Genomic DNA, 19,344 nt, shown 5'->3' with positions numbered 1-19,344 from the left:
CTTCCAATCCACATTGAGAGCTAATTAAACAGAGGAGACCCAAAGCTGTCTTCCCCTTTTTAGAGTGATTTGGACAACTTTTTCTTTTTTTCCCCTTTTCTGTTCCCCAAGCAAAAGCAGATTCCCAATGAAGCTATAGGAAGCTTGCCATCTTCTTGAGTAAGTGTTGAATCTCTTAAGGTATGAATAGAGAATCATCTCCCCTCAAAATAACTAGATAAATGGCTTTGAAATTCTATGATAATTTTTCCGTCCATACACCCATTCAATTACTGATTTCTAAGACTCCTTCAAAAGATATATTTTACAAATTATTGTAAACCTTTATTAAGCATTTTTAAAGAAATTCAGCATAGTTTACTATGAATTGTTTGTCAGAGGTCAGAGAATGGATTTGTGCAGAATTCAGCTGATTAAAGAGTACATGCCTGTGGTTTTCCTATACCTTCAAATATTTGAGTACATGCTGTGAAAAATTGCCTCTTGTTTTTGCGTTGTTGTTTTGCCACAAAACAGAAAGAAGAAGGAAAGCTTCAAGGACAGCTTAACAAGTCTGATTCTAACCAGTATATTAGGGAACTGAAAGATCAGATAGCAGAGCTGAATCATGAGGTAAGTGATAAATTTTGATCTTCACATATTTCTTTCTTCCTTCCTCTGTATTGTAATAACACTTAATTACTGGTTATAAGACTGACTCATGCTGAATATCCTCTATGAATTATTGGTTATAATAATATTTTTGAAGGTTGTCTTCTTTTTAGCAAGGTCTTCTGTTCTAATATTGGGGATTTATTTACCTTTAACCTCGTTAGCATGACCTAAAATGATCAATTAATATTTTCCTGGCAAATATTTTATTTTTTTATTATGGTATAAAAACTCTTGATAGTTTGCAAAGATGTCAAAGTTACTTCAACTAAACTAAAATGTTGCTTATACCCATAGAATAGATTTGTGGTATTTACCGTTGCGTGCAGAGGGAAGTCTTTTTACTCTTGTCTTCTTTCCACCTCATGGTGGTATTACTGAGATTGCAAAAAAGGATACTTGCCTAATATCAGTTAACAGATTTCTTAGTATCTGAATGCTTTTTAAACTGGCACTACCTTGAATCTGTGAGATTCAACTCACAAAATTTTCAGTTTCACTAAATACTGTACTAAGTAATTTAAACTAATATGTTTTGATTAAAGAGATACTTGCTGTTAATGTGTCTCTAGGTCAATTTTCTTGTCCTTTATTATTTTCTATTCTAATGATAGTATTTGGCTAAACACTAATGAAATACTGTATTTCTTGTTTTACATTATTCATAAAATAATGTTTATTCACAGTGATGAGACTTGAGAGGGCAATATAATTTGTTTAGAAAGAAGAAAAAGAAAGAAAAAAGAAAACTCATTTTGAACATTAAATGAATTTAAACCTCAAAGGAAAAAGTTTAGACATTACCCTTTCCTGGTATTACACCCTTCAGTTAAAGTCTGTGTGTTTTGGGCAATACCTCCTGGAGGTAGTCAGTCAGAGTAAATTCTAAATGAAGGAGAAACAAAGCATAAACCAAAACAGTAAATCTTAGATGTGGCTCAGTTTAATTTGTTTTGAAATTTGGTGGATTATTCCTATAAATATTAATTTTCAGCCATGATAACATTTGAGGGATTCAGCAGCATCTTACACATAATCTTTACCTATTTATATTTATTTCTTATAATCTTTTTTTAATTGATAGCCATAGTGTGAAAGAACAAGTTATAAATAAGTGTGTTCTAGAAGTCTTTATTCTTTTGAGAACCTTAGGAATTATTTATGTTCAAAAGGTGTTCTCAATGTGACTAAAATAAAGCAACCTCCTGTTTTAAAATTTTGACATCTCATGATAAGGAAGCTTTAATGTTGCTGAAACAAGAAAGTTACATATAGATTGACTTTATTTCTAAAACTAATCTAAAAATCAGTCAACAAACATTAATTTTCCCTGGCATATGCTTTGACTAAAAATAATGATATTCTGGCTGGGCATGGTGGCCCACACCTGTAATCCCAGCACTTTGGGAGGCTGAGGATCACTCGCAGTCAGGAATTTGAGACCAGCCTGACCAACATGGTCAAACCCTGTCTCTACTAAAAATACAAAAATTAGCCAGGCATGGTTGTGTGTGTCTGTAATCCCAGCTACTGAGGAGGCTGAGGCAAGAGAATCACTTGAACCTGCAAGACAGACGTTGCAGTGAGCCAAGATCACACCACTGCATTCCAGGCGACATAGTGGGACTCTCATAAATAAATAAGTCGACATAGTGGGACTCTCATAAATAAATAAGTCAACAAACAAACAAATTCATCAGTACTGCCAGAAAATAACTCACATGAAGTTTAACTTTAATGTCAGCGTTTTATGTGTGGCTAAGAAAGGAATCTTACCTTATACAAACATGAAAAGAAAATTAACAGGATAGAATTTTCTACTGTTAAAATTAAAAGCTAGATTGTGCAAATTGAAGAGTAGAAACCAAACAACTGCTTCTTTTTAAAAAGAAAGAAAAAAAAAACCTTTAAAGCATTTTTATTTATTAATACCCTTCCTCGTTGCAGATAGAATTAAGGAAATTCACAATTGCTACAAATAGCAAACTATAATTTTGGGAGAAAAAGGAAAGAAAAAAACTAGGAATATAATATGGAAGCATGAATAAGACCATTATAAAAACGCATACCATAAAAATACCTATTTCCTAGAAGTGGGTCTCAGATTTGGCTCAAAGGCTTTTAGCACAAAAGAAAACCGGGTCACTTAAACATTTCAGAGTGTCTACACTGAAATGTAGATTCATTTCATGAAATGATGAGAACAGACCAGTTAGCTAGAAGAGCCACAACTATTCCTGATACTAAGATTAAATGACAGTTTATCCATTGCTTCCTCAAAGGAGACCTGGTATAAGTTCCCTGGTTATTATCCTTAACATTCTGGAATAGAAAGGCTTCATAATCATAAAAGTTAAATAATTTAAAGAACAGAAGTTTAAAAAAAAAAGTAGGTAGGCTGGGCAATGGCTCATGCCTATGATACCAGCATTTTGGAGGACCAAGGTCAGAGAGTCACCTGAGCCCAGGAATTCAAGACCAGCCTGAGCAACATAGGGAGACCCAGTCTCATTAAAAAAAAAAAAAAAAGGCATGGTGGCATGTGTCTGTGGTCCTGTCTACTCTGGTGGCCAAGGCAGGAGGCTTGCTTGAGTCCAGGAGGTCAAGGCTGCAGTGAATCTTGATCACACCATTGCACTCCAGCCTAGGTGACAGAGTGAGAGACTCTGTCTCAAAAAAAAAAAGTTTTGTATAGCAGCATAACATACAGAGAAGTATCCAAGTCAAAAGCTCAATAAATTATGACAAAATGATCATACTCATGTAGGTACTACCCAGGTCCAAGAAATAGACCCAGAGCCCTGTTTATACTCTTTCAACCCCTGTTCTCTCCCTTTCTCCTCAAAGGTAACCATGATCTCAGACTTCTAATACAGTAGTTTAAGTTTTTGGACTTTATATAAGTGGATTTTTGCAGTATGTATTCTTTTTTTCTTTTTTTTGAGACATGTCTCGTTCTTGTTGCCCAGGCTAGAATGCAATGGTGTGATCTCGGCTCACTGCAACCTCTGCCTTCCGGGTTCATGTGATTCTTCTGCCTCAGCCTCCTGAGTGGCTGAGATTACAGGCATGTGCCACCATGCCTGGCCAATTTTTGTATTTTTAGTAGAGACGGGGTTTCTCCTTGTTGGTCACATTGGTCTTGAACTCTTGACCTCAGGTGATCCGCCCCCCCTCGGCCTCCCAAAGTGCTGGGATTACAGGCACCAGTCACCGTGCCCAGCCTGCAGTATGTATTCTTTTGTGTCCTGCTTCTTTTGCTCAATATTGTTTGTGAGATTTTACTGTGTCATTTTAAAGTGTAGCTGTATGTTGTTCATTTTCATCACTGTACAGTTTTCCTTTGTATAAATATACCATGATGTGTTGATAAACATTTGGATTATTTCCAGTTTGGTCTGTGAAGAACATTGCTTTAGTGATTTATGCCAGTTTATACTGTCTATAAGCAGTGAAGAAAGTTCTTACTGTTCTGCATCCTCATCAACATGTGGAATTGTCAGTCTTTTTTATTTTAGCCATTCTGTGACTATAAAGAGATTTCTCATTATAGTCTTAATATGCATTTCCCTGATTGTTAATGAGGTTGAGTACTTTTCTCCCAGTATATAGAACAACGTTGGCGTGTAGTAGGTGCTTTGTGAAAATATTTCTAATGAAAAAATGATGTTTGTGGAAGGTTTTGCAGATGAGGTAACATGTAAGTTGCATGGTAATGCCAAGAAGCTTCTTAATATGTGAAAATCAGTGGAAAGAGCATTCCAGACAGAAGAAACAACTAGCCCAAAGACCCTGGAAGAAAATGAAATGGTCATTTTGAGAAACAATAGTAGTGTGTCTGGAGTATAGTGAAAGGTAGGAAAAATTATATGAGATAAAATTAGAGAGCCAGGTGAGGTCAGATTATTTACAGGTGGTCCTCTATATCCATGAGTTTTTGCATCAGTGGATTCAGCCAACCATGGATCATAAATATTTTTTAAAGACTATTGTATCTGTATCTGTACTGAACATCTACAAACTTTTTTCCTTATTATTATTTCCTAAACAATACAGTATAACAGTTTATATTGCAATAACATTGTATTAGGTATTATAAGTAATCTAGAGATGATTTGAAGTATACAGGAAATCAGTCATGGGTTATATACAAATATGTCATTATACATCAGGGACTTGAGCATCCATGGAATTTAGTATCCTTGGGACATCCTGGACCCAATCTTCCACAGATACCAAGAGACAACTGTGTAGGGCTTTGTAAACCAGGGGGTATAGTGGAAAGCTTTTGGATGTTTTTAGTTATTGCTATTGGTGGTTTTTTGGTTAGGTTTGTTTTGGTTTTCGCTTTTTTTAGAGGTGGGGGTTTAACTATGTTGTTCAGGCTAGTCTCTAACTCCTGGTCTCAGGCAATCCTTCCATCTTAACTTCCTGAGTAGCTGAGACTACAGGGCCACACCACTGTGCCTGCCTTCTTTGGATGGTTTCAAACAGAAAATTTTATAATTTCATTTGTTCTGCCTGCCATATGATGAACTGATTGTAGAAGAGAAAGAATGAGAACAGGGGAATTCAGCAGGAGTCTGTTACAATGGTCCAGATAAGATCAAACATGGCTTAGAAGGATGGAAGAAGTGGAAACGTAATGTGGCTGTGTTAGAAGTATGTTTATCTCGTAAGAAAAAGCATTCAGTGGCTCCAGAGAGTTTTGGCTTGAGTAATTGAGTGAATGGTTGGTTGGTGCCATTGACTAAGATAGAGAAAGGTAAGCAAGAGTCATTTTTTTTTTTTTTAATTATAAAAATAAGAAAGGAGGCACTGGGGAAAGCTCTGGGGTCCCAGTTGCCAAGGTACTCGCAGCTCTGAAGAGATGCGGGTGCGGGATACCAGCTCCACCCAAGAGCTCTATTTTTATGCCAAGGTTTGTGGTAAGGTTGAGGTTTCCATTAAACATTCAAATGAAGATATCAGATAGGCAGTGGATATGTGAATCTGAAATTCTGAAGAGAGGTCAGGGCTAAAAAATAGGTGTAGTCATCAATGGCATATAAATGGCATTCACATATAAAGAGAAGAGGGTCCAGGGGGAAGTTCTGAAGCTCCTTAACCTTAAAGGAATAGAGAGCCAGGAGAGGACCAAAACCACGAGGGAGATAAGTGGGAAACTGGAGAGAGTAAAAACATAGGAGTCCCAGAGAGAAGAAGGGAGCATTTCAGCGTAATTATTTAAATTAGATTTTAAACTTCCCTGATCCTGCTGAAGAATAAACTTACTAAGAAAGATTTCTTGGCCAGGTGAGGTGGCTCACACCTATAATCCCAGCAATTTGGGAAGCCATGGCAGGCAGCTCACTTCAAGTCAGGAGTTTGAGATCAGCCTGGCCAACATGGAAAAACCCTGTCTCTCAAAAAAAAAAAAGAAATTAACCACCTGTGGTGGTACATGCCTATAGTTCTTGCTACCAGGAAGGCTGAGGTGGGAGGATTGCTTGAGCTTGGGAAGCAGAGGTTGCAGTGAGCCGAGATTGCACCACTGCACTCTAGCCTGGGTGCAATCTCAAGACCCTGTCTCAAGGAAAAAAAAAAAAAAAGATTTCTTCAGAATTTTTTATGATTTGTCAGAGAACAATGGATAATTTTAGAAAGAACTTGAAAGGAGAAATGTTCTGTTGCTAAATACTACTGAAACACTCTTCCTGAAGAAATAGAAACAGCCTAGCATGGTGGCTCATGCCTGTTATCCCAGCACTCTGAGAGGCTGAGGCAGGCAGATCGCCTAAGGTCAGGAGTTTGAGACCAACCTGGCCAACATGGCTAAACCCCGTCTCTACTAAAAAAAAAAAAAAAAAAATTAACAGGACCTGGTGGCACGTGCTTGTAATCCCAGCTACTCGGAAAGCTGAGGCACAAGAATGGCTTAAACCTGACAGGCAGAAGTTGCAGTGAGCCAAGATCTCACTAGCGTACTCCAGCCTGAGCCACAGAGACTCTGTCTCCAAAAAAAAAAGAGAGAAATGTAAGCTATTTCAAAGCAAAGCTGACCCCCCCAAAAAAATAACTATTTTAGTATGTTGTAAAGAACATACAACTCAGGTAGATGAAACCAACTTACTCTCTAGGAGTGATCATTGTATTGGTTTCTGCTACCCAGAGGTCTTTGTCATCCTGTCTTTTTTTGTTGGGAAGGTAATTTTTTTAACTTCAATTATGTCACAGGAATCTTTTTTATTATCCCTACCAGCTAAGTGGATGATAAGTAATTTGAGTAAATAAAAAGAAATCTAAATAAATCCCTTACTGAAGTTTGACTTCGAAAATGTTTATATAGACAGGAATGATAGTGTGGGCCTTGTAGTTTTAGTTGCTTGGGAGACTGAAGCAGGAGGATTGCTCTGAACCAAGGAGTTTGAGGTTGCAGTGAGCTAAGATCATGCCACTGCAGTCCAGCATGGGTGAGAGTGAGACCCTAACTCTAAAAAAAAAAAGAAAAAAAGAAAAAAAATTATTTGAATATTCCTTGAGTTTTTTAAATTCTGATATCTGTTTATGTAAACCTGAGCTATGGATTTAATTAAGTATCTTTCAAAAAGTATTTTTAATGTCTTAGACATTCTTAATGTGGTTTTTAGTATGTATACTCATTTTGTTATTAAACTGGAATTTTTGAAATAAGGAACTTTAATAGTCAAATGACAGTATAGTAAGTCCTCACTTAACATTATCAGTAGGTTCTTGGAAGCAGACTTTCAAGTGAAGGACATATAATATGTCTGTGAATAAAGTCATTTTAAAAATGATGAGGGGGGAAAAATGGTTTCTTTATATATCATCTCACTTAAAATGACAGTTTCCAAAACCTATGGAAAACATTAAGTGAGGACTTACTATATACCATCTTATATTTCTTTGGAGGCTGAGGTAGGAAGATCACTTGAGCCTGGAAGGCAGAGGTTGCAGTGAGCTGAGATTGTACCACTGCATTCCAGCCTGGGTGACAGAGTGAAACACTGTCTCAAAATAAATAAATAATCCCACACAGGAAACCTTACTTTATTCAAGACTTTTAGACCACTTTTCAGTTTTATGGTGTATTTATAAAATGTAATTGGTGTTCTACCCTTTATATGCATCTGTGTATCTAATTGCTGCCATAGATTAAAAAAATTTTTTTAACTTGTTAATGAAAACATGTGCCGCTAATGATAGTAATTTCATTAAGAAACTGGAGTTGATTAATGAAAACATGAACACAGAGATCTAGTAGGAGAGGGATAAGGTGCTAGATAAGGAAACCACCTGGAAAAGAAAAAAATCTCAATTAAAAATCAGGTGAGGAAAAATATTAGAACTTTAAAATGTAAGAAACCAAGTAAGGAAGCCTCTTAGGAATATTAACTAAGGTAGGATATGCTTCCAGAAGACTTAAGAGATTTCTAGGATGAAATCCGTGTAAGCAGCCAACTTAGAGAATACAGAATCAACATAAAACAAGGGATTTGAATCTGGTGCTCAGAATTGGAGGACCAAATAAATAATCTTCAAAGGATATATCACACTGGTCAAGAAACAGAACCAGGTGGAATTGTAAAGTCAGTCTTGGATGTTAAGCTGCATTAAATGGGATTTTTTCTAACACTGTTGTAGACACAATCAGAAGAGCAGCCCTGCGCCCAAAGAACTTTTGGTTTGGTGGAGAAAAGTGGAAAAGTTAATTTGATAAAGACTATATGGTTGGCACTAATAGGGAGTACTTAATAGTTCAGAAATGGGAAATAACATAGTACTTAATTTCATTTATTTTAATTAGTAGTTGTTATATCCTCTTTGATGCTCAGAGTCAAGCTGAATTGTGAATTTCTTGATGGCAAAGATTATCTTATTCAGCCTTGTATTTCTTAGGGTCTTTTGAAAGTCCTGGCACAGTATTCTGAACTCATGAATTCAGTCAGTTCTCTTGGTGTTCAGACTGTCCCAATTTTGGCCAATGGGAACTCTTTGAAGCTGGCTCCAGTGTCTTTTTTTTTCTACAACCCCATTAGTCCTTGAACACATCTGTGTTTCCTGGCATTAGATGGCAAGTTTTTTAATAGTACTTTACATTACATGAGTAGAGCTAGATTTCAAATGTAGCTGAAAAACTGTTTATTAATACTCAGTAAATTTCTTAAGAGATGGTCTCAACAATTATGCTTTGACAATTAGAATGGAAATATAAGGCATGAGAAATCACTGCAATGGAAACTGGAAGTCAAGGTACTACTTGGGTTTATGAGAAATAAAGGCAGAGGGTGATAAGAATTTTTTGAAGGAAATGGAGCTATCAAGCCTGTAGTGACAGGTTTTATAGTTTTTTACAGCAATTCTTAAGCAGATTTAATTAGTTAAGAGTGGAAGAGACTTCTCTTTCTTTTAGCATTCCCATGAAGAGACCATACTAGTTACATATTCTTAGATCCCAGACATGAAGAAAATGAAATATAAACATCTAAAACCGGCCGGGTGTAGTGGCTCATGCCTGTAATCCCAGCACTTTGGGAGGCCAAGGCTGGAGGATCACTAGGTCAAGAGATCAAGACCATCCTGGTCAACATGGTGAAACCCTGTCTCTACTGAAAATACAAAAATTAGCTGGACATGGTGGCACATGCCTGTCGTCCCAGCTACTCATGAGGCTGAGGCAGGAGAATCTCTTGAACAGGAGGCAAAGGTTGCAGTGAGCTGAGATCACACCGCTGCATGCCAGCCTGGCAACAGAGTGAGACTCTATCTCAAAAAAAGAAAAAAAAATCAAAAACCATTTTAATTACATGTAAACTTTTAGCATGACTGTAATGTTAAGCATATTTATCATTCGAGTGATAGGATATGCTCAAATGTGTCATTCAGCTTGATATGGGATGCTAAAATGAGCTACAGTTTTAAAATCCTGTGAACTTACTCAAATTTTAAATTTTTTTCCATTCATTCAAAAGCTTATTATTCCTACTCTTCATCTAACTCCCACTTTTTCTTCCATTATCATGTCAGTACTTCTAAGCACATCCATAAAATGGAGAATGGGAGGAGCAGAAAGTCATTCAGTTGCCGGGCACAGTGGCTCACGCCTGTAATCCCAGCACTTTGGGAGGCTGAGGCAGGTTGATTGTTCAGGAGTTCAAGATCAGCCAGGGCAACACAGAGAAATCCTGTCTCCACAAAAAGTAGCTGGGTGTGGTGCTGCGCACTTATAGTCCCAGCTACTTGGGAGGCTGAGGTGGGAGGATCGCTTGACCCAGGAGGTCAAGGTTGCAGTGAGCCAAGATCATGCCACTGAACTCCAGCCTGGGTAGCAGAATGAGACCATGTCTCAAAAATAAATAAATAAATAAAAATTTAAAAATTCATGCAATTTATCTGGTTCTTAATCTTGATTCTGGATTTTGTTTACTTTTTTACTTTTGTTTTTCTTTTTGAGACAGAGTATCTCTCTGTTGCCACGGCTGGAGTGCAGTGGCACAACCTCGGCTCACTGCAACCTCTGCCTCCTGGGTTCAAGCAATTCTCCTGCCTCAGCCTTCTGAGTAGCTGGGACTACAGGCATGCACCACTATGCCTGGTGCATTTTTTTCATTTGATAAGTTTAGTTTTCTTTCCAGATTTTGTGTGTCTTTGTTCTCCATCATACTACAGGTGAGTGAGAAACTGTTACTTTTAGAACAGTGGACTTGAGTCAGGGTACCTGGATTCTAGTTTTATCTTTGCCACTGATATGCTGGATGACCTTAGGATGCCAATTCACTTCATACATCTATTTAATCAGTGAATACTTGAACATCTAACATCTTTCAGTTCACAGGGATTCCTTAGGCCTTGCCTCAGTTTCTTGATCACAAAGCATTTATGCTAAATGGTACTTAAAGCCCCTTCCATCCCAGTGCTGTGCTAGGTGTATAAAAGTCATAGTTCCAGTTGTTGAGTTCAGGCTGATAAGGAAAGGCAGTTTGTGTGGGCAGTACTGTGGTAGAAACACATGGCTCCATGGCCTAGAAACATGTTAGAAAACCTCTGATCATGGGGCTGCCTAAACGGTGTATTAGAGGGAGTAGAAGTTTGCCAGGAAAAGGAGAATAGAAGAATATTTCAAGCAGAGAGGCATATATGCAGAGCTTTGGAGGCAAGTAAAGAATTCATAAAGGAGACCAGGAAGGATTAGTATGAAAAGTAGGAGGAAAATTAGTAGAAAGGGGTACTCCTGAGGCCAAAGTGAGAGAGACTTCCACTGCTCAGTTTGTTTTTAGAGAATGGTACTGAAAATAACATTTGTAGAGATTGATCTAATGGCTGAAAGTAAAGCTTTTTTTTTTCCTTCAATTTTTTTTATTGCATTTTAGGTTTTGGGGTACATGTGAAGAACATGCAGGATTGTTGCATAGGTACACACATGGCAGTGTGATGTGCTGCCTTCCTCCCCATGAAAGTAAAGCTTTTTTAATCAAACGAGGAAATCCATAAAATATAATCTACTTTCTTGTGTTTTTAAAAATTATTTGAAATTATGTTACTTCTTAGGTCTTGCTCCATTTGAGGTGTGTTTCAGAGCCAGTCTGAATATTTTCAGTCTAATTTACATTTGTTTTGCTGTTATCCACTAAGCTATCCAATATATCACACTTGTTTTTTAATTCTTTATATTCTTTAATATAAGTCTTATTTATTTGACTATACCATGATTTTGAAATATAGTATTAATTTTTAAAATCTTATTTTCTTTTACATCAAGTAATTTGATTTTAAAATACTAGTTTTTTTTTTTTCTTCCTTTCTATGAGAAGGAATTTGGTTCAATAAAATACTAGTTTTTAAAAGAAACAGGCTAGGCACAATGGCCTGTAATCTCAGCACTTCGGGAGGCCAAGGCAGGAGGATCACTTGAGGTCAGGAGTTCAAGACCAGCATGGGCAACAAAGCAAGACCCTGTCTTTTTTAAAATATATATATATATATATATATATATATATATATATATATATATATATTATTTAAAAATAAAAAATAACATAGTATTGACAGTTTTTCAAATTGAAAATGTGTTCCACTAATTTACTGTCAATTAAAGAGGAATTGATAAAAGATGAATAGGTAGCTCTCTCAGATTTACAAAAACAAAAATTTAAATTGTAGTTGGGAGTCTGTAGTACAGTAAAATCATGTGCTTTTTATGAACAATATCTCACAGATGCAGGTGGACATGAGATAGTCAGATTTTTCACTCCCCACAAGCTGGACAGCTAGAAATGTCATGCCAATAGTACGTGTCAAAGACTTCATACTACTTTGCTGCCTGTCTGATTTAAGTTATTGTGGTCAGTCTGAGGAACCTGTGATAAGATAAGATAGCATTCATGAGGTCATGTGGTTTGCAAGTGCCCAATCTTGACTGAGCAGACTGTGAGCACCTCAGGAGGAGGAAGAGAGGGATACTGACTTTATTTGCAAGCTTATTTTGGGTTAAGTGGCAGAATAGTGTGGGTATATGGCTATATGTGTATATCACATATTTTAAAAATTATTTTTCCATCAGAAGTTATAGTTTCTGAAAAAAGTGAATATTACAAATGCACTCATTTTCTACTTACTAATATTTCAGTCTAAAGCATTAAATTTTTTATTGCAAATAACCACTATGTCTTTTCTGTTGAGGAAACAACTGGATGTAAAAAATTTATATTGTTGATGAATATTTCAAAAATATAATAAAAATTATATCTACATTTTCTAATTAGAAAATTACTTATTTTCAATCTGGTATCATCTCTATAAGAAACATACAAAATGGCTGTCTACTTTTATATATATAAATAACAGCTTTGCTGAGACATTATTTACATGTGATACAACTCACCCATGTAAGTTTACAATTCAGTGGTTTTTAGTATATTCAAAGTTACGCAGCTATCATCACAATCAGTTCTAGAACATTTTCATCTCTCCAAAAAGAAATCCTGTGCTCATTTAGCTAGTCACTCCCTGTTTCTCCCCAAGCCTTATTTCCCAACCCCTAGGCAACCAGTAATCTACCTTCTGTCTGTACAGTTTTCCCAGTTCTGGACATTTAATGTAAATGGAATCATAGAACCTGTGGTTTTCTGGACTGGCTTTTTCACTTAGTATAATGTTTTCAAAGCTCATTCATGTTGTAGCGTGTGTCAGTGCTTTTATTCATTTCTGTCACCTAATAATGTTCTACCATACGGATATACAGACATACCTGGCTTTATTGGGCTCTGCTTTATTATGCCTCACAGATACTGTGATTTTTACAAATTGAAGGTTTGTCACAACCCTGCATTGAGCAAGTCTTTCCATGCCATTTTACCAACAGCATGTGTTCACTTCATGTCTCTGTGCCACATTTTGGTAATTCTCACAATTTTTTAAACTTTTTCACTATTAAGCCTTCTGGTGATCTATGATCAGTGATCTTTGATGTTGCTACTGTAATCATTTTCAAGGGCCACAAATTGCACTCACATAACCAAAAGCTAGAAATGATTAAGCTGTGAGGCAGGCATGTTGAAAGCTGAGATAGGCTGAAAGCTAGGTCTCTTGCACCAGTTAGCCAAGTTATGATTGCAAAGGAAGACTTCTTGAAGGAAATTAAAGTTACTATTCCAGTGAACACTCAAATGGTAAGAAAGCAAAACTACCTCATTGCTGATAGAGAGAAAGTTTGAGTGGTCTGGATAGAAGATCAAGCCAGTCACAGCATTCACTTAAGCCAAAGCCTAGTCCAGTGCAAGACCATAACACTCATCAATTCTGTGAAGGCTGAGAGAAGTGATGAAGCTGCAGAAGGAAAGTGGGAGGCTAACAGAGGTTGGTTCATGAAGTTTAAGGAAAGAAACCATATCCGTCACATAAAAGTGCAAGGTGAAGTAGCAAGTACTGATGTAGAAACTGTAGCAAGTTAGCCAGAAGATCTAGCTAAGATCATTGTTGAAGGAGGTCACTCTAAACAACAGATTTTTAATGTAGATGAAACAGCCTTGTATTGGAGGAAGACGCCATCTAGGGCTTTGATAGCAACAGAGAAGTCAGTGCCTTGCTTCAAAGCTTCAAATGGTTCTCTTGTTAGGGTCTAATGCAGCTGTTGACTTTAAGTTGAAGCCAAGTGCACATTTACCATTCTGAATATTTTTGGGTTCTTAGAATTATGCTAAATCTACTTTGCCTGTGCTCTGTAAATGGGAAAACAAAGCCTGGATGACAACACGTCTGATTGCAGCATGGTAAACGGAATATTTTGCCAACATCCCACTGTTGAAACCTAATGCTCAGAAAAAATGATTTTCTTCCAAAATATTACTGCTCACAAACAATGCAACTAGTCACCCAAGAGGTCTGATGTAGGTATACAAGGCAGTTAATGTTGTTTTCATGCCTGCTAACGAAACATTGATTCTGCAGCCCATGGATCAAGGAGTCATTTCAATGTTCAAGTCTTATTATTTAAGACATCATTTCATAAGGCTCCATCACAGAAAAGTAGAAGGTGAAGCAGCAAGTGCTGATGTAGAAGCTGCAGCAGGTTGTCCAAAAGACATATAGTGCCATATATAGCAATTCCTCTAATGGATCTGGGCAACGTAAATTGAAATCCTCTGAAAAGGGTTTACAGTTCTAGATGCCATTAAGAACATTTGTGATTCATGGAAGGGAGTCAAAAGATCAACATTTACAGGAGTTAGGAAGAAGTTGATACCAACCATTTGAGGGATTGAAGACTTCAGTGGAGGAAGTCACTGCAGATGTAGTGAAAAAAGCAAGAAAACTAGAATTAGTGATGTAGAGCCTGAAGATGTGCCTGAATCACTGCAATCTCATTATCAAACTTGAATGGATGAGGAGTTGCTTCTTAAGGATGAGCAAAAAAAAAAAAGGTGGTTTCTTGAGCTAGAATCTTCTCCTGGTGAAGATATTGTGAACATTGTTGAGATGGCAACAAAAAGATTTAGAATATTCATAAACTTAGTTGATAAAGCAGCGGCAGGGTTTGAGAGCATTTACTCCAATTTTGAAAGAAGTTCTACTGTGAGTAAAATGCTACCAAACAGCATCTAGTGCTACAGAGAATTATTTCATAAAATGCAAAGTCAGTAAATGCAGCAAACTTTTAAGAAATTGCCACAGGCACCCAACCTTCAGTAACTGGCCAGTCTGCTGCCACCAGCAACAAAGCAAGGCTCTCCACCAGCAAAAAGATTATTACTTGCTGACAGCTCAGGTGATTATTTGCATTTTTTAGCAATAAACTAATTTTAATTAAGGTACATTGTTTTTAAACTTATACTATTGCACACTTAACAGACTACAGTATAGTATAAAGATAACTTTTATATTCACTGGGAAACAAAATTTATTCGACTTGCTTTATTCTGATATTTGCATTTATCCATTCATCAATTGATACTTGCTTTATTCCCACTTTTTGGCAATCATAAATAATACTATTTTGAGCATTCATTTACAAATTTCCATATAATCATATGTTTTTATTTGAGTATATACTTAGTAATGGAATTGCTGGGTCATATGGTAACTGTATGTTTAACTATTTGAGGAACTACCCTACTGTTTTCCAAAGTAGCTATACCATTTTACATTTCCACCAGCTGTGTATGAGTGTTCTGATTTATACACATTCTTGCCAACATTTATTATGTATCTTTTTGATGAAGTAGCAGCTCATTATGGTTTTTATGTACATTGCTCAGGTGACTAATGATATTGAGCATGTTTTCATATGCTTGTTGGCTGTTTATAGCTTCTTCAGAGAAATGTCTTATTTAGATCCTTCACCTGTTTAAATTGTATTGTCTTTTTATAATTGAGTTGCAAGAGTTCTTTACATATTCTAAATACGTGTCCCTAATCAAATATATGATTTCTGATTTTTAAATGCCTTTCTTCACTGTATTTTTTTTTTTTTTTTTTTGAGACAGAGTTTTGCTCTTGTTCCCCAGGCTGGAGTGCAATGGTGCGATCTCGGCTCACTGCAACCTCCACCTCCTGGGTTCAGGCAATTCTCCTGCTTCAGCCTCCTGAGTAGCTGGGATTACAGGCATGCGCCACCATGCCCAGCTAATTTTTTGTATTTTTAGTAGAGACGGGGTCTCACCATGTTGACCAAGATGGTCTCGATCTCTTGACCTCGTGATCCACCCGCCTCGGCCTCCCAAAGTGCTGGGATTACAGGCTTGAGCCACCGTGCCCAGCCTCTTCACTGTATTTTTTAAACTGAAACACTTGTATATGACTAGAATGATTTTCAGACTTTCTTCTATGGAACACTAAAAGTGAGAGTAGTTGACTTTATAGATAAAGCTTCTGGTTTTCTTGTTTGTTTTTTGTTTTTGTTTTTTTTGAGACAAGAGTCTCACTCTTTCACTTAGGCTGGAGTGCAATGGCACCATGTCAGCTCACTGCAACCTCTGCCTCCCAGGGTCAATCAATTCTCCTGCCTCAGCCTCCCGAGTAGCTAGGATTTCAGGTGCCTGCCACCATGTCCAGCTAATTTTTGTATTTTTAGTAGAGATGGGGTTTCACCGTGTTGGCCAGATTGGTCTCAGACTCCTGAGCTCAGGTGATCTGCCTGCCTCAGCCTCCCAAAGTGCTGGGATTACAGGTATGAGCCACCGTGTCTGGCCAAGCTTCTGTTTTTATAGGAAAAGGAAATGAGACTTACGGAAAAATTCTTAGATTTTACACTAAAGGCACAAGCAACAGAGAAGAAAATAGATAAGTTGAACGTCATCAAATTTAAAACTTTCCTGCTTCAAAGATCACCATCAAGAAAGTAAAAAGACAAGCTAGAGAATGGGAGAAAAAAATTAAATAATTTACCTGATAAGGGACTTGTATCTAGAATATATAAATAACTCTTTCAATTCAATTGTAAATAGGTAAATAACCCAATTATAAGATGGATAAAGGATCTGAATAGACTGTTTTCCAAATATGATATATCAGATGGCCAGTAGACACAAGAAAATATGCCCAACAATATCAGTGATCAAGGAATGCAAACCAAAATGACAATGAGATTCCATTTCACAGTTACTAGGATGGCTATAATAAAACAGACAACAATAAGATGTAGAAAAATTGGTGGAACATCTTTGATATTCCAAAGATGTAGAAAAATTGGAGCCCTCATACACAGCTTGTAGGAATATAAAATGGTACAGCCACCTTGAAAACAGTATAGTAGGTCCTCAAATGGTTAAACATAGAGTTACTACATGACCTAGCAGTTCCACTCCAGAGTATATACCCAAGTAACATGAAAACATGTCCACATTAAAACATGTGCATAAATGTTCATAGCAGCATTATTAATAATAATTTACAGAGTAGAAACAACCCAAATGTCAATCATCTGATCACTGGGTAAATAAAATGTGGTATATCCATATGATCAATTATATATAAAAGGAATCAAGTACTGACACATGCCACAACATGGATGATAAATTTTCAAAAATCAGTCACAGAAGGCCACATATTGTATGATTTCATTTATATGTCCAGAATAGATACAGTTATAGAGAAAGAAAGTAGATTAGTGGTTCCTTGGGGTTGGAGGGGAAGAGAGGGGAATTAGGGGGTGACAGCTGAGAGGTGTGCAGTTTATTTATGGCATGATGAAAATACTCTAAAATCGGTTGTGGTGATGGTTGCACAACTCTATGCATGTTCTAAAAGTCATCAAATTGTATACTCTAAATGGGTAAATTGTATGGAATGCAAATTATATTTCAAAGCCATTTTAAAAATTCATAGTCTTTCTCTTCTGGACAGCTTCCTTACCTGGGGCCCATGGATGAGGTCTATTAAAGTGTTTACAAATATTTTATGTATAAACATAAGTGGATCTTTTGGGGAATGGGTTCAAGATTTTTATCAGATTTCTTGAGTGATTTAACACCTAAAAATAAGTTTTCCTCCATCCCTCAATTATATTGTGAGAGATATTGGGGGAATTAAGTTAATTAATGCTGGAAATTAATGCTGGAAAACAGCCTGGGATGCAGTAAGGGCTAAATAAGTGTTCTTATTGTTCCAGTATACCACAAAACACTTATACATTATAAAGTCACAGTGTGGTATTATAAATAATTAGATAAAATCTAATGACACTACTCCCCTGCTTTAGTGACTCACCCATAGCCTTCATGGTAAAATTGTAATTATTTAACATGGCATAAGATTCTTCATAGTTTAGCCCCAGCTTTCTTTCAAGTTTCATCTCTCACCTCTCATTTTGAGACCTATATCCAGCCACACCAAACCACTTGCAGTTTCTTAACACATAATACATTCTCTGGCCTTATGCTTTTCCCCATGCCACCTGTGCCTGATTTCTCCTCCCTATACCTCTGCTCATCCTTTCAGATCCACATCAAACATGATCTTAGTCCTTCCCTAAGAATTATCCCTCCTGGCCAGTGTATTGCTTCTCCTGGGGGTTTTCTTAGCAGTATGCCACTTTGGAATCGGCTGTGTGTGTGTGTGTGTGTGTGTGTGTGTGTTTGTGTGTGTGTTTTGTTTTGTCTTGCCCCTCAGATTTTTAACTGAGGGCAGGAGCCTTGTCATTTGTCTTTGCTTTCCAGCGTCACAACACTTGTCACCTAAGCGCTCAGTGCATATTTGGCTAATTGATTGATGGACCAATAAAATTTATGATACAGCTTTAAAGAACAATAATTTCCTCTTAATAGAATTCAATCCAAATAGAAAAGAAGTACTTCATTTTCATGAGGTGTTTTGCCAAACGTTTGAATTTTTAAATGCTTCATTTTGCTAAAGGTTAAATGAAATCTACATTTCAGTTTGATGTAGCTTTACAAGTTCAGAGTGAAAAGTGTGAAGTGATTTATTTCCTGTAATTGGCCATAAATTTACATAGAACCTCACATATTCCTAGTCTCATCACCGTTGACCTTAGAATACCTTCTAAATAATGTTAATGGTTTCAATTTTATCAAGAAGTGTCAGCTGCCAGGAAGAAGACATTTAGTGGCAGTTTCATTTTGTTTGCCCACAGTACTGAATACATCTAAGTGTGCACTGTAGAAAGACTAAGAATTCTCTGTAAATGACTCCCTCTCTCTTTTTCTCAGGTAAAAAGTGTGCAGTTGTAAGTTTCTTTAATTCCAAACTTTCCTTTCCTTTCTACTTTTTTTACTTATTAATGTGGGTACATGTTTTTTCCGTCTAAACATGTCAGCTTCAACTATTGGATTTTATGCATTTTACATGAAATCTACAATGTTTTCCATTCTAAATGTTTTATATTTTTATGATTTACTTAGCTTAAAGCCAAAAATATTTTCAGCCTTGTGTACCTAATATTACTTTCAATAAAATTCTTGAACTTTTAAAGTTTTTTTTTTTAAGTACTGTAGATTGGAATTTTGGCTCTTGTCTGTGTAATAAAGTAATCAAGAAATCATGACCTCCAGTTGATCACTTTTATTGATTTCCTGTTCTGATTCTCTGGAAATCATTTTGTTTGTGTGGTTATTGCTAGCTTAATCTTTGTCAGGTTTACGATTCAGTGTTTAAAGAAGCTGATAATTAAGAATAAATTTTGCATATCATCTCCCGTTACATTTATTTTAGATTTTAAAAACTTAGAAAACTATTAAAGGT

The 19,344-nt window shown here is 36.5% G+C and overlaps 1 protein-coding gene across 26 annotated transcripts in view; it reads left to right on the top strand.

Annotated features, from left to right (window-relative positions):
• The window catches only part of EVI5 (ecotropic viral integration site 5), a 237,987-nt gene that overhangs the window by 205,441 nt on the left and 13,202 nt on the right, over window positions 1-19,344 (top strand). For 21 of the 26 annotated variants that reach the window (XM_078332446.1, XM_078332459.1, XM_009001706.5 and 18 more), the window contains one exon: window positions 517-612. The exons of 3 other annotated variants lie outside the window; for them this stretch is intronic. In XM_078332446.1, the coding sequence (XP_078188572.1) occupies window positions 517-612 (96 nt within the window). Of the gene's footprint in view, window positions 1-516; window positions 613-3,620; window positions 19,142-19,344 lie in introns of those variants that run through there. 2 more of the 26 variants (XM_078332457.1, XM_078332448.1) reach the window with 1 other exon arrangement.

This window comes from Callithrix jacchus, chromosome 7 (assembly GCF_049354715.1).
Source record: "Callithrix jacchus isolate 240 chromosome 7, calJac240_pri, whole genome shotgun sequence".
Lineage (NCBI taxonomy): Eukaryota > Metazoa > Chordata > Mammalia > Primates > Cebidae > Callithrix > Callithrix jacchus.
This window is presented reverse-complemented; position numbering and strand designations above follow the sequence as displayed.